Genomic DNA, 16,002 nt, shown 5'->3' on the forward strand with positions numbered 1-16,002 from the left:
ACAGTGGTGTTTGCATCTGCACGTGTCAGACTGAGAGTAGCGGCGGCTGCGAAGCACACAGACTGTATATGATTGCTTTTATCTGAAACGATCCCAGGAAGAAACACTCTCTCGAGGGACATCAAACAGCAGAGACGGTGGGAGAGTCAATCACATTACAGTGCAATCACAGTGAGAGAGGGAGCCCCGGACTTATGAGAGAGTGTGGATCGTATTGCAGGTAAATATGGGAGCTATTGATTTTGACTGCACTCACACCTAAAGTAGAACTCCCATCAGCGAGGGCAACGTCAACACAGGAACACGAGCAGCTTCGTATCTTTTACATAATGTTTATGTCACTCAGCAGCGATAAGCTGATGAGTTCGTATCACATGAAGCCACTGGAGCTACACTATAAAGCATATCCTTTGATGGACCTGATGTGTATAGGTGCTATGGAATTGATACCAAAGAAAGGTCATGTGCTGCACATTGAAAGATGTCATGGTAAGCCAAAATCAATTGTAAATCGATTTTAAAATGAATGGAAATCAGGTTTGAGCTTAAAAAAGTGGCTGTCTTTGTAGCCTGGATGTCAATGGGGATATCTAAGCATCACTCAAATTCCTTCTCTAAAAGTGGCTTAAACAATCACATCTTACACACTTCTATCTCTCTTTAATCAACACAATTTGTACAGCTACATCTTTTTTTTCTCATATTGTATCCTGTTCTGAACTACTGAAAGGTGTGCTTGCAGGGTCCGAGCCCTTGACTCACCCTCTCCCTGGTAGGAGATACACTTTAACAAACGGGTCAGAGTAGCCATTGTTGTCCCGCTGGGCGAGGTTTCTGGCCTGCAGGACGTGAACGATCAAGTTGCCGAGCTGCTTGTCGTAGTGGATTTGAAGCTGCAAAAAGAAGCACATTGAATTGGATTCGAATGCATTTTGGTGACAGAAACAATGGAATAAATAAATAAAATACAGGATTCACTTTGTATTTTCTTGCATTTATTTAATTATTTTTTTAATTGTATTCCTTTTATTTTAATAATATTTAATTTCATTTATTTTTATACATTTAATTTTTATTTTAATTACATTTAATTTTTAATTTATTTTAATAACATTTAATTTTTTACTTTAATTTATTTTATTTAAATTGTAATTATATTCAACCATTATTTATTTTAATTTGTATTTAAATTTTATTTGTATTTATTTTAATTGTAATTTTAATAAATAAATATTTAATAAACATTACAGAGCTCATCCGTTTGTTTCACGGACCTGTATCTCTCCAGAGACGGGGTGGGTCTGGGTCTTCATTCCCTCTGCAGTCTGTAAGAAATAAAAGCAACATGCTTAGATACCGCAAGCAAATATCTGTAGGTGGATTCTTAGTGCTTACCGGTGGGTGTACTGGACTGTACATACTGGACACTATGTACTGTACTGCACTGTGCTTTATGCAGTGCTTGAGGCTAAACAAGTTAAACTCTTGAAATTGGTGCATCTAATTTAATATTCATTTCAGAAAAGTTACAAGTGGTGAATTCTTACATTTTATTCTTTACTGGCACAATTCTTTTCTAAATGCTATATTGATACTAAAAGAAGAGCTACTGAATGTGGTAGATTTTAATAAACTTGGTGTAAACAAAATATCTTCCCCAAATTTTATGATCAAATTGGGAACAAAAGGATACTACATGTTTCTCAAGAAATATTTTTAAGACTGCAGAAGCGCCATAGGAAGTTAACAAAGTTATAAGTTAACAGAACAAAAACGAAAACTGCAGATGTATGAACCGGAAAGCAATTTATACAGCAATTCATAATGATATTGCACTTACTGTAATGTGTAACCAACACTACCAATTTTGAAAAATGTTAAGCTGAATCTATTCTAAGCTGAACATGACAAACGGACTGGCCTTGCTGCCGTGGCGTTTCTTGCTGACGGAGGGAGATCCTGGCTGGCCGGGGCTGGAGGTCGCCGAGGTGGTGGGGGGCAGGCCGGAGGAGGAGGTGGAGGTGGGAGCCTGCTGCTGGGACACCTTCTGCAGTTCAGCCGCCAGCTGCTTCGGGTCAACACCTGGAGACCTGGGAGGTCTGTCACCTAGAGGGGGGTCACACCAGAGGCACCCACGGGACAGAAATCATGAAACTTCAAGTTGGATATCAAAGGCTTTACAGCTCTTTTGAGGACAATCTAATGGCCCCACTGTAATGCAGACAGAAAGAAGAAATAGGCCACAAGTAATGCATGGCTGAGCTTGAGAAAAGAGAGAATCGTAGATGAAAGCGATATGACAAGAGTGTCTAAAAATTGCAAGAGACTAAAATGCTAATTGGGAATGAAATACTGAGAAGGTAGGGACTAGTGGTGGTGGAGGGGAAAAGTGAGAAGCAGCGATTGCTTGCTGGAGTTCTAGAAATACTTTATCTCACCTTTGCTGTGCTCCTGGAAATCCAGGTGCTCTGAACCGTCAGACTCAGCCAGCATGTTGAGATCACTGAAAGACAGGAAAAAAATGTGTCATATAATTCTGAAAATTAAAACTCAAGTAGAAAGGAGAAAAAAGAGAAAATAAGTAAAAAGGAAAATAGATACAGAATATAGGACTGATTACTTATGAACTGATTCAAGCCCGTTTCTCATTCCCAAGGCGTTAAATGCCGGGGCTTTGTCATGGCCATAGGCGTTCGGTACTTCCGCACAAGGCACCCTTTAGCACAAAGCTTTCCATTAACTATAATGTAAACCCATCCATGTCAATAGGAAACACTCGTAGAAAGTGAGCCGGAAGTGTAGTGACTCAGTTTAAAGAACGAAAACACACACCGGGCAGTGGGAGGGGAGGTGGATGGGTCCAACAAACACAAGGCTTTCATCCAGGAGACCGCTGTTTGTGTCCCGTGTGTCACGTTACAATCAGCTGTTCGTTTGTGTCCCGTGTTCACAACGTTCATCATCATTTTTTACTCTACAACCGTAGTAGTTTTTAAGCCCAACCATGTAGTTCTTTTCTAAACCTAACTATAGTGGTTTGCGGCGGTGTGTGACGAGTTGGGACGCGAACTTGTTGATAATTTGGGGGGGAAATTGAGCTTTTCGAAGTCATGACAATGACTGGAAAATAGAAAGAAGACTAGAGGGGGACATCAGGGAGACGAAGAGGCAGGAAATGTAAAAAAAAAGAAGTAATGATTGGATTAGGAAGATGATGGATCAAAGTGATGATTAGAGTATGAGGAAAAAAAAAAAAGATAGAAGGATGAGTATGGCGTGCTAGAAATAGAATACAGGAGAGTGGTTATATACTCACAGTCTGACACACACTTCTGCCTCGTTGCACGGCTGCCCGACGAGCCCTTGCACCTCTTCGTAGGTCTTCCCCGTCAGAAGAACACCATTCCACTCCAGGACTTGCATTCCTATAAACAATTACACATTTACACACAAGAAAAACAATCAAAAACACAGCATACTAAAGAATGTCTGTACCAAAGAATCCAATCAAAGCCTTTAAGTGAGTAGCCCTTTAAATGATTAAAAGGGATCAATTCATTCTTCAACTAAATTGACCCAAATGAAGGAACCAGATCAGGGGTCTAACATCCCCCCTTTGATTGAATTCAGTGAACAAACAAGCTTTGATTCTTGTACTCAAACGTCACACTGCAAGCCAAAAACTGGAGCGATAAACGCTGTTGACAGCCCAAACGGCAGCTGTGTGACAAAGCTGCTCGTGGCACAGAAGTGGGTTGAAACGAACTTGGAAATGGCTTTGTGTTATTTCAGCTATAAAACTATAATTTGCAGGATTTCAGCATGATGCATTATGGCCTGGAAAGAACACAAAATCCAATCAGATACTAGTTTCTCTCATCTAGTCCGGCAAAAACAAACGTCTCGTAGTAGAAAATGGACCGTTTATTTATATTTAACGCAGCAGTTAAAGCTCATAATGAATCCACACAGCACAGCAAACCTCCAAAAACACACCCCTGCACGCTGGCAGGACTTACACGGCTTGAAACAGCTCATCAGGAGGGTCCGTTTGCGACGATACTCTCGAGCTGCATGTGTGAGTGACAATATCATTCAGCAAATTGTTCACACTCTTAAGGCTTGCATTAGTGTTGCAGTTTGCACACGTTCAAAGAAACTTGAAATTCCGGTGATCAGACAAACAAGCATGTATTCGTACACTCGTTGTGTCGTTCTGTGACACCGAGCCTCTACGCTTGTTGAATCTGACAACATTCCTCCGCGTTCACACCGCGGAGGGCGAGACGCCGTGTTCCCACTGGCAGAACCGAAGTACTTTGCAGCCGTTCTGCTCGGCGTTGATGACAGGGTGACTGCTGTTGTCATGGTTGAGTTGTCCTCGCGGCTAACAACGCCGCAGTTGCATCGTGACTCTTGAACTGAAGCAATCATCAACAGCTTCAGCCCTAAACCTTTGATTCTCTCTGTACATAGAATGATAATGAATGAGACTATAGAAATGGCTGAACAATGAGGTGCTGAGACAGAGTACGATTACAGCAACAGGTGGCAACGGATTATAGCAAAAAGCAGGAAAGAGAAACATATAAAACTCTGCTGACCCCCAATATTTCCTCGAGGTATGAATTTATCGGTATAAAGCGGTTGAAAGAAACAGTATGAAACAATAATAATATAGAACAGTATGTGAAAGTTATGCTAATGAAAAAAAATCTAAGGTCTATAAAGCGCTTGAGAAATTACGCAGCTTGTTGAATCCTCTGCCTTTAGACTTTTCCAAGCAATAAAATCATGATTGGATTATGAGACAATGGGCCCCTGGGCACAGACATGCAAAAGGCCACATCAGCTCTCCTACTATAGGAGCAAGACACACAGACTTTAGAGCTGTTTGACCTCTTTCTGTTGTGGTTTTGTGTCTCTTTTTGTAGTCGTTACATATCTCTCTGTGGTTTTGTGTCTCTTTGTGCTTATTTTGATTCTGTTTGTAGTTGTTTTGTGTCTCTTTGTGGTCATTTTGAGTCTCTTCCTGGTTGGTATGTGCCTCTTTGAGTGATATTTTGTAGGTGAAGGTCAGGGGGTGGGGCCTGGGCGTGAACCCAGTATGACCGATCATTAATCCATCCATGATTAAAATCCTGAATAAAGCTGGAAAACGGAAATTGAACGATCTTGTTTCATGATTTAAAAAGAAAAAATAACATGCTGTTGTTACTATACAGAAGATAGAAGGCTCTTGGTATTGATTTTATTTTAAATTTGCCCTGAAGTAATCCTCATTAAGTGATAGAAAGCTAATTTGTATTATTCATTTTTAAAAATTGGTTTTGTATTTTCTTTTTGTTTGCACACTAGCAGTGTGGCTCTAGGGATGGCGATGTCGAACAGGTGTGGATTGCTGTGAAATACGCAACAGATTGCTGTGAAATTTGCTACAGATATTCAAGGTCCAGAGAGAACAAATTCTAATAACTTTAGGGATCCTCAGACTGTTCATCATGTCAACATTTGAATTTGAAAATACCTAATAACATTCCCGTCAGCCTTCAGCTGTACTTTGTGTTTAGGGCTAATTAGCAAATGGCAAATGTTAATATGCTCAACTGAAATCTAGTAACTCCCACTATGTTGTAAAGAGTCCCAATATTTGCACTATTGTTCCCAACTGTATTGGTTTTATTTGTATTTCTTCATGACTCAGTTTTCACTTGAAACCTTTTATAATATAATATGATAAAGAAGTGGAGAGGAGAGAAACAAGAACGGGATGGAGACACAAACAGGAACAGAAAGTACGAAAAGATTTGCCCACGCTCAAACACACACACATCTACAGAGCGCAGACAGATGGATGGCACACTACAAAGGTCCAAACCGGCCAGTATCTCTCTCTCTCTCTCTCTCCCTATCTCACCATCCATAGATCACCAGTGTGGCAGCTTCAAAAAGGCGCGGGGGCACAGCTTTACCATTTGTCCCACACCCTCAATGTGGCTCAACACAGACATTAAAGGGGACTATGAGCAGACAGATGGACTGTGGAGGGCGAGTGGGTTAAGGGTACCCAGACTCCCCCCGTGTGAAATAAATACCACCTCATGAAATGTGTTATACCACACAGCAGTTTATCCTGAGGTGGTGTCAGTGAGAGGTGTGCAAGGGTGAAATCACAGGTCACATATCTATGAACAAACTTTTACTGGAATAGGTAACTGTTGCAGTTTCAAGCTACTGTATTATTCAACAGAAGTCAAAAGGCCAAGAAATAGTCTGGCACATACCCCCTTGTAAAACAATGTGATGTTTTAGGAACATTTTTTTTTTACACATGGGGAAGTTTAATTTGGTAGAAGAGCTCACCTTCAAGAATCTTTCCTGTTTGTTCTGCAGCTCCACCAGGTAGGACTTTGGCAACATACGCTCCGATGTCTCCGTTACTGCCAGGGACCTCTTTCCCTCCAACCACACGGATACCCAGACCATTTCCTGTTTAGGGACCAAAAACAAAAGACTTATTAATTAGTCTGATAGTCTCATTGGCTTGTAACATCTACTTTTTTTGTCCACACACCTATGCAGACAAAAAAAGGAGAAAAATAGGCTACAAATAACCAGGCCATCTCTCTATCCACACTGCTATAGCCAGAAAACTGATGCTACAATTCTGGAAATCTGAGAAGTCCCCAACATTTGATATGTGGCTGAAGGAATTAGGAAATGTATTACATCTAGAGACAATAAGATCCACCATAAAATCTGGCGATTAGTCTGATTGAAAAATGAGTGAATTGTTAATGGTCTAACAGGTTAACTGATTCATGTGTTAATAATACCTTGTGACTTGTGATAAATTATGTCTAACTTTTCCTTTTTTTGTGTTACCGCCAATGAATTTTATTTTATTTTAATATTTTTTTCCCTACGCATTTGTTGTTTGTTTTACTGTATTTCTATACCGCTCTTCAAAATCAATAGACAGATGTAAACAACAAATAACCTACATTCAATTCCTATAACTATGCACTATACATAATGAAAATAAAGTTACATTTCTTAAAAAGAAATTAAATGGATGTGTTTTCAGAAGTTTGTCCAAAGGCATTTTAGGTACTATGTATGTTACGGCATTACAACCTTTCTGTTACTCAGTTTGCCGGCGTGAAAACTTTAAATGATTTTCCTCAATTTCTCTGCGTCTGTATTTACTATACTCTGCCTTTGTAGAACAGCAGACAACAGCACACATGCCAACCTCCTCTACCGATTATCCATAAACCACATATTGATCATGTCCCTCAAACAGAATGTACACAGAAGCACAACCTCCTTCATTTGTACAGTATTTAACCAGGTTATGGAAGCAAGAACAAAAACGACTCTGTTCAGCACCGGGTCCTCATAAACAAATCGCTTCCTTTTGTGGGCTGTCTGTTAATTGTGCGAGATAATCCTGAGTGTGAGGGATACGCCATTTTGAGCATGGCGATGACTGATGAGCGTGGAAAAGCGCCAAATCAAAAGGGAAGCCAGGAAATGAAATGTCTGCCTGTTCTGAGCCTGGAGGAATGGTGTGATGGAACGTAATGGCAGGGGAAGTGACTCGCCAGTTTGTTGAGATCTGGCATGAATATCAAGTAAATAGAATGCGTGACGCACACTAGTCATGCTCTGTAAGCCTAATGGGACCGTTATGATCCATATTAATGTGTACGTTTTACTGCCTTTGTGAATATCTACTTCGTAATCATTGAAATTCAATAAAGGGAAAACAATGTGTATGCGGTGAATATTTGATGCAGTCAGTAAGCAACGGGGTCAATAAAAATCTAATGCATGCATCACAGTCAATAACACATTAGCTTGTAATGCCTCTTTAAATGCTCTTAGCATGCTGCTTTTTTTTAAATGTAGTAAATTGCGGTACTTTACCTGAGACACTGCGGTCTTTGGGATCCCTCTGCAGTTTGACCCTGAGGTGAGGGAAGGGGTAGTACGGGCCTTTTCCCTGTGGCCCATACACAATGGTGAGATGTCATGTACATACAAGATAAATGGGAAACATTTAAGTAAGTTTTGCAATATGGACATATGTGCAGCCTTTAAAGAGGACCTATTGTGTTTTTTCTCTTTCCTTTAGTGTATTATATATTTTTTTGTGCATGTTAAAGGTCTGTAAAGTTATAAAGCCCAAAGTCCAGACCAAAGGGAGTTACTCTCCCCCCACAGAAACACTGCTCCTGAACTGCCTGAAACGCCTTGCTTGAAGTCCCGCCTTTTCTTCTGTAATGTGGTGATGTCACCAAGTAACACACTTTGCATATACCCGCCTATAGCTGCTAGTTTGGCACGCCCTCAAACGAAACTAGCTAGAGTGGAGCCCAAAGAGTTGGTTTGGTTGACCAATTGCTACAGAGTGGGCCAGCTGACCAATCAGAGCAGACTTGGCAAACAGAGCATTTCAGACAGAGGGTTAAAAGAGGTGCTGCAGCACAGCCGGTATGAGAAAAATAAAGGGTTTTTTTAACATTAAAGTTGAAAACATGTTCTAGTGGAAACCCAAAATACAAGTATGCACCTTAAAATAAGCACAATAGGTCCTCTTTAAGTGTCTGCAGTTAACATGAACATATATACCACAAAGATATACAGGTGATTGAATGTGGGTGCATGCATTTCATTACTGCTTGGACTTGGTATACAGTACATGCAAGAACTTTACTACAGTGTCTACGTGTACAGTATGTGTGTTTTCCTGTTTCACCTGTCTCTTCTCTTGTCCGTTCTCCGACCGCCCGTCTCTAGGTTTTTCAAACCAGTCTGTCTCCTCTCGTCTAAGGTGGTAGGCTTCAGGGACAAAAACAAGCACTATTTCAGAACCAATCGGAGAAGACATTTTCATCCCAATATATAGGATGGGCTTCTTCAGTTCATATAAAAAGTGTCATTAAGCAGAATTCAATTCATGAAAAGTCTTTACTAAATAGTGATTGGGATAAAACTATGAGGACAACAAGGGCCAGAGAGAGTTGAGAGTTCACTTTCTTGTGAAAAGGGGAAAGAAAGCCAAGGAACACAACATATTTTCACAGGTATTGTAAAATAAGAAAAAAAAAAAATGCAGTTTGAGAGTGAATAAGAACAGTATTAGTACGGTATGTATAGTAGCACAATCTGAACCTATAATGCAGTAACTTTCTATGAATGTAAATGTTGGGTATGTACATATTTCGTATTGTTAATTACTCCAATTGTTAGGAAAGTGACTGTGTTTCTAAAACATTGAGTATCAGTACAAGATGAGAGAAGAGCACTGACATTTGTTTGAAGAATTGCAAATTAAAGTTAATTTGCCATTTTACGAGTGTCTTAAACCTCCCCAACATTTGGTCATCATTTTATGGTGCTGTGCATTTGACTTGTGGTGCAGGTTAATGTGTTAGCTAATGGATGACTAAAGAACTGAACTAATACTCTACCATTGGTCGCATCGTCTCTGTTCAAAGCCATCATGGAATCACTTAGGGCTGGAATCAAGGCAAATGGGTTTATATTGCAAAATGATGGGATCCATATGAATTTATTAACAAGTAGTTATGCTGCATTCAAGACAACTCAGAACTGGGGTCTTTAGATGTTTAAGCCAGAAAGATAAACAATGGTAGCTCTATTAGTATTACTAAAACTGTCACATTTTGCATCCCTTTTCATGAAAACACTGTCCTCGGCTTGGAAACTGACCAAGTCGTTGCTGCATAAGTACTCCATAAAACCTTTGTTTTAGTCATAACTGGAAGAGTATGCATAAGCAATATATTGCTAATAAATTGAATTAATGGTTTATAGCTTTTACCAAGCAGTAAACTGAGATTTACACAATTTTATGCACTTGCTTAAAAAATAATGATTTTCTTTCCTGTTGGAATAAGACACTGTTCAGCACATTTCACAAAAACGTAACACTGTATGCTTTCAGTAAGTATAGAGAAAAATAAAGAAAAATGTGAATGTCTGCTCAGCAAATGATAATTTAAATAGTATTCTTGCATTATTGTTTTTTTTTTAAATCAGATTGTTTCCTGTTTTAAAATCAAAAATACACAAAAGGCAGGAAATGCCGTATAAAGAACCTGTACAGAAAGGTTAATAATAGGCATAAATGTATTCCATGCAACATAAAGTCACTGATGATGTATCACAGAACAGGCAAGTATTCACAACAAGACATGCAAGTTAGAGTTTTATATTTATTACACACATATAAGTGCTGAAACCAAATATCATGCATTTCAAAAAATATCACAGTGTCCTGCTTTGAAATATTATTTTCTGGGAATGTCATAATTTGGTAACGTTTTGCCTATAGTTTGGCTTCATAATAACCTAACCCACAAATATTATATATACTGTATATACAGTATACACTTAAATATGATGAAATACACCCACATTATCCACATTGCACCTCAACTATTGTAGAATCCAAAAATATAATTAATGTACTATTGGCTGTGTTATTACAATATACTGTTATTTTGGAGAGTATTTGTGAAGGAAGTGGTTCAACTGACAGAATTCTGTACCGACTATCTAAAATTTGCAAGTGGGGAGGCACTTTTTCAGTGTTTGTTTTTCAAAACCTGACCCAAGTTTCAGAGGATCATTCTGCTACTGTGGCTCAAGCCTTGTATGCTTAACAAGCAGGATTTGAAAGACTAAGAAAGCCTTCTTTAAGAGTTTAACAGCTACAAATATCAGCATGCTCTAAATAAAACGCAGACTTCCACAAGTGAGCGGTTGCTATTTGAGGAGGGGAACCTCCCACACAATGTAGCTGTAACAGAAAGATCGACTGTACGGTATCATGCAGTGAACTAATATGGGAAAGTTACACAATATGTGGAATGCAGACAGAAACACAGTGCATGCATAAAGATACATTCAAGCACACCCTATAAGACATACAAAGGCTTGCATGCACACCAGATCTCAACTGATTGACCAAAAGTACTGACACCCGAAAACAAAAAGAGGATACGTTCACCAAAGTTAAGGTTAGATGCATGCAGATTTACAATAAATACACAGCTAAATATTATATACAATAGTCCTAAATGCAAGCAAGACAAACCATAACCAGACACTCTCAAGGATGAAACATGAAGTAGGAAAAGAGTGACAGTGTGACAAGTCTGTTTTTTACCTTCACTATCTGACATGGTGCCCTGAAGGTCATCCATCAGCACATAACCCCTACCCCTGGTTGGCTCTTCCATGATCAGTTGCTGCTGCTGGGAGTCCTGCAAGGACAGGCAGGAACCAAACTGGTCCCTTGAATCAGCGGAGATGGGCGGCAGTGGTCCTGCTGATGCGCGGGCCATGCCCATAGGCTGCCCGACAGGGCTCAACGGACTCTCTTCCTCCGAGTTCTGGGCCACTATGGGTAGTCGGCCGCGGCCACTTTGCACAATGGGAAGGCTTGTGGGTTTGGTGCGACCGGAGGGGGTTTGATAGCTTGGTATATCCCCGGATGTTTCACCATCCCCTTTGAGCCTCAGCGAAGAGCTAGAAGGGTCTCTTTTGATGGACAAGTCCAGGCCGTAGCAAGATGTGGGCCTGGATGAGGGTCTTGAGCGACTGCCACTAGGATAGGCAGAGTCCAAACCTAAGCTCTGGCCCAAGTTTAGTGACCCAGCCAAGTTGGCACCCAAGGTGGACCCAAGGTATTTTTGTTGCTCTGCGATATTCTTACGAAGGCCGAAGGTGAGCTCATCTTGCGAGAGCCGGCTGGCTCTTGCAGCTGCGCTGGTAGACCCAAGATAGCTGGTATAATCCGTCTCCAAACCTCTGTTGTCTGTAATAGAGGAATACTTGGAGGAGATCTTAGGCTCTAACAATGGAGTCTTGTGTTTTTGGTACAACATGGATGCTGGGAGTTGCTTAGCCGCCTGCTTCTCTAGAGTAAGTCGACTGATGCTGTACTTGTCTGTCTTTGGGTAGTGTCTTTGGGAGTAGCTAGACATGCTAGAGCTCGGGGTATAGTAGTTCTGGGAGAGGCCTGTCAGTTGTTCCAAGCTTTCCGTCCCACCCGTGCTTCTCCTGAATTCTTGCTTGAGCTGCTGCTTCAGGAGTTTCAGTTCGTAGGGTTCCTCCATTGTATCCTCCTCGTCTGGGGTCTTTCCATAGCTATGGAGTCTAGAGGTGGATCCCAGATAGTCAGTAGACCCCAGATCGGCAGCGCTCCTACGCAGCAGCTTCTCCGCCTTGGCCAGCTCCCTCTCAGCCAGACTGTAAGATGAAGACATACCTACGGAGCCCTTAGCCAGCTCTGCGGCATCTTCCAGCAACATGTAACTCCGAGGTGTATGGTGGTCTACATCTGTGTAATAGGAGTCAGAAACTGCTGACATGGGGCTACGTGCTATACTCCCCACATCCAAGGCCCTGAGGTCAAGGTGGTTGCCATACTTGTCATACTTGACTCCCAGGTAGGCTGATGATGTGGGATCAGGCTGGCGGCTAATGACTTCATATTTCGCTGCGTCCAGCTCTGAGAGGAGGGCGGCTTGTCTGGCGGCTTTCTGCTGCAGCAGGAGCATCTGGTGGTAACTCTGCTGCTGGGCACTAGTGAGCGAGGGGACAGAGGAGTAGAGAGAATGAGACTGATAGGACTGGGGAGTCTGGTAGAGAGACTGCTGGTATTGGGTTTGATTGTATTGATACTGGGAGTATTTTCCATACTCATGCTTGGTTTGAGGTGGGACAAAGTCCTCCAGTTCTGACTGGGGAGCTGTCCTGGGACGTTCAAGACCATGATCTTCAATCTCCTCGTCTTCACCACTTCCGCGCCCACCTCTCGTCTCTCGGATGTTACTAACCTCGCTGTCTGACATGTAGTCTCTGTCCTCAGCAACGCTCTGTAAATAGGCCCTTTCCCTCTTCTCTCTCTCCTTTAGTAACACATCTTTTCTACGATTAATGCCCATCTCCAGGTACCTAAGCTTGGCATCAATCTCTTTCTCCTCCTCATCGAGCTCTGCTTGTCTTTTGCGGAGCTTGGAAGACTCGCGCTCCACCATATCTAGCTCACGATCGATGTCTTGCAGTATTTTGGCACGTGCCATGTTGGAATTGCGGCACATTCGTCGGCGTGCCGAACCTGTGCTGTATGCTGTCTGGCCGCTCGTCGTTGACTCGTCCTCTGACGGTGGATTGGGGAGAGTCCTTTTCACCTTCTTTTGAGTGCCTGTTGGTGTGCCACCTGAGCCTTTCCCCTGTAAGAAAGGTAAACAAAAAACTGATAAGGGCTGTAGGAATTCAAACAGTTCCCTTAATCCCCAAAATAAATGAGTCAGCTGGTTATGTAGTGATCAGAATGTGAAGAATTGCTTTCTCTGAATCGTATTACTCAGATGAAATTCACCTGAGATAATTGCTATATTTTGCAAGACTTCCATTATGTGATCAAATTAAAAAAAGCAGAAAAGGGCATCAGTTCTAGTCTCTCTATAGTGTAATATTAATATAAAGTCATGACTATAAATTAGGATATGAACACGGTGTATTTGAGGTTATTAAAGGTTATTAGAAAACACACCTTTTTGTGCCTCCCAGTAAGGTATTCCTGCTCATAAATGTCACCGACTACTCACTAAACTGCACATGCCTAAGAAGTAATTTATTCACATTAAGCCTCTATGGATCTCTGACAGCTCAGTATTTTCCTGCAAGCTCAGCTAATTTCCCATCCTTTTCTGTATGTATGAGATTCTCAACAGTGAATTGCCCAGGCAGAAAAATTACTTCCATACCCCATGAGGGCCGGGAGCAGCACAGGATGCCTATGTGGGGATGTTTAACCTATTCAGTTGTGTCTTTTACTTCCCTCTCTGTATATGTTTCCCTATGCATGTCCACAAACCAAAATTAAATTACAGCTTTTTCTGTTTTCATAACACACAGTACAGTATTATGGTAGGAATGCATACTGGAATCCTTAAAGTTAAAGCAGAATTTAAGTTTTTACATATAGTACTTATTGGTATGAAGAACATTCAAGTCTGCATTGGGTAACTTTTTTTTGTTTGCACTGGACAAATATTTACTCATATGTGAGTAAAACAGTCAAATTATGTAGCTGTACTGTGAGTGGATTACATTCATTTAAATGACAAGTTAAATAAAACTAGTGCCATACGTAATGGCATAACAAACCAAAACTAAGAAAAACTGCCATCATTGGAGCTGCTGCCATGGTATTTTAAGAAGAAATGGGCTCACGCTGGAAATACCTGTCCAGAAACATCTAAATTAGTTTTGCATATTCCAAAAGAACAGTTTAAACATAAATAAAATCCTCATCTTCTTAAACCCTCTTTTGTGTTTGTGTTAGCCAGAGTCTATGTTCTTTCTTATATTTATGTCAATTAAAGTGATATTACTCACAGTATCACTGTACTGGGTGCCAGATGTTGCCCTTTCTTCTCCTGTTGGACTCATGGGCTTAGGGTCAGACATGGATCTCTGCATGGCTTTGGATCCCCGGGGACTTGGTGGAGAGGCTTTTGATGGATCCGTACTTCCTCTTAGCTTTTGCGGGCTTGTATCACCCAGCGATTTCTCATAGGACACAAACTCGAGGGATTTGCTAGGAGATATGCAGGGGGATATTGGGGAATAGAGCACTTTGGGAGATTTAGGAGGGGCTTGAAGCGTAGAGGAATCAACTTTGAGGTTAGGAGACTGGCCTATTTCTAAGGGGGCAGGTCGTTTGTTTGGTGAGGTCCTTTCAGAGTCAGACAGCTCCATCCTCGTGTCCATTCTAATGTTGCCCTCTGTATCTGTTTGTATAGAAATCTCAGTGTGAGCTTTAAGAGACATCTCTGACTGCCCACCCCTATCACCCCTGGAAGTGCGTGGCCGGCTTTGTCGGCTTCTTGTCTGAGCCTCCCATTCGTCTTGATCCTCATCATCAGTCTGCACACAACTGTCAACACTCTTTTTAGCACTTCTCTTTTTTCTCCCTGCTGTGTAAGCTTTGCTGACTGCCTCATCCTCTTCATCTGTCTGGCACCCGCTATCCGTGATCTTTCGGGACAGCACTGTGCCATCAGGTCCTAAGACAATTGCCTCCTGCACGCCGTGCCCTGGCATGTCCCCACCTGGGTACATCTGACGAAGTTTTTGCTCTTCCAGTTGCATGCGCAGCTGCTCTTGGAGTCTCTGAATCTGCTCAAGCTGCTGCTGTTGCTGAGCGTAGGTTTCTTTCTGCATCATAAGGTGAGCCTGTCTTTCATCTTCTTGCTGGTCAAGGATCTGCTGCTTCATGCACTGCAGCTCCTCCAGTTCCTTCTGCACCAAGAGCTGTTCGTGCTCTCGGAACCGCTGAATCTCATTGCGCTCCCACTCTAACTCCTCCGCCAAGCGCTGTTGCTTGAGTTTCTCCATCTCTAGCCTCTCACGCTCCGCCTGATACTGGCCATCCCCAGGAACCATGGGTGAAGACAGAGCCTCCAGTGAAGCAGCTATGGCCTCCAGGGATGCATCGGTGTAGGTGTCGAGGGATAAAGAGGCTGTTGCTGTGGTGAAAGCAGAAGTACTACCCACTCTAGAGATCTCTAGATTGAGTGGGGCATCTCCTTGTTCTTCTGTCGCGGTAGTGGAGATGGTGGACAGGAAACTGTGGGAGCGTGTAAGGGGCAAATTCTGGAGGTTGGACAGGGAAGGCATGGTGTCGCTGGTATGCATACCCGATAGAGAGTTGTATGATGTACTAAAGATGGACCCAGGTTGAGTGGTAATGGCATACGTAGATGGGATTGGTGCCGCAACAGAGGAATAGACCACCCCATTTGATGACCTCAAGACGCTGCTTGTACCAAAGAGTGTACCAACAGCACTTGTGACTCTGGCTTGGGAATAGGGTGGAATTGTCATTCCTGCGTAAGTTCCTTTCTTGGAGTAGTCAACAGCTTCACCTGTCAAAAGTCAAAAAATATCAGT

At 41.9% G+C, this 16,002-nt stretch overlaps 1 protein-coding gene across 6 annotated transcripts in view; it reads right to left on the minus strand.

The window, feature by feature from the left end:
- The window catches only part of pcloa (piccolo presynaptic cytomatrix protein a), a 72,826-nt gene that overhangs the window by 16,357 nt on the left and 40,467 nt on the right, over nt 1–16,002 (minus strand). For all 6 annotated transcript variants that reach the window (XM_074626095.1, XM_074626093.1, XM_074626092.1 and 3 more), the window contains exons 6-16: nt 14,446–15,977; nt 11,204–13,274; nt 9,480–9,527; nt 8,765–8,847; nt 7,933–8,008; nt 6,364–6,489; nt 3,317–3,425; nt 2,439–2,503; nt 1,922–2,106; nt 1,275–1,325; nt 763–893 (exon numbers count right to left, since the gene is read on the minus strand). In XM_074626095.1, coding sequence (XP_074482196.1) covers nt 763–893; nt 1,275–1,325; nt 1,922–2,106; nt 2,439–2,503; nt 3,317–3,425; nt 6,364–6,489; nt 7,933–8,008; nt 8,765–8,847; nt 9,480–9,527; nt 11,204–13,274; nt 14,446–15,977 — 4,477 coding nt within the window. The remainder of the gene's footprint in view (nt 1–762; nt 894–1,274; nt 1,326–1,921; nt 2,107–2,438; nt 2,504–3,316; nt 3,426–6,363; nt 6,490–7,932; nt 8,009–8,764; nt 8,848–9,479; nt 9,528–11,203; nt 13,275–14,445; nt 15,978–16,002) is intronic.

The sequence above is a fragment of the Sebastes fasciatus genome, chromosome 23 (genome assembly GCF_043250625.1).
Source record: "Sebastes fasciatus isolate fSebFas1 chromosome 23, fSebFas1.pri, whole genome shotgun sequence".
Classification (NCBI taxonomy): domain Eukaryota; kingdom Metazoa; phylum Chordata; class Actinopteri; order Perciformes; family Sebastidae; genus Sebastes; species Sebastes fasciatus.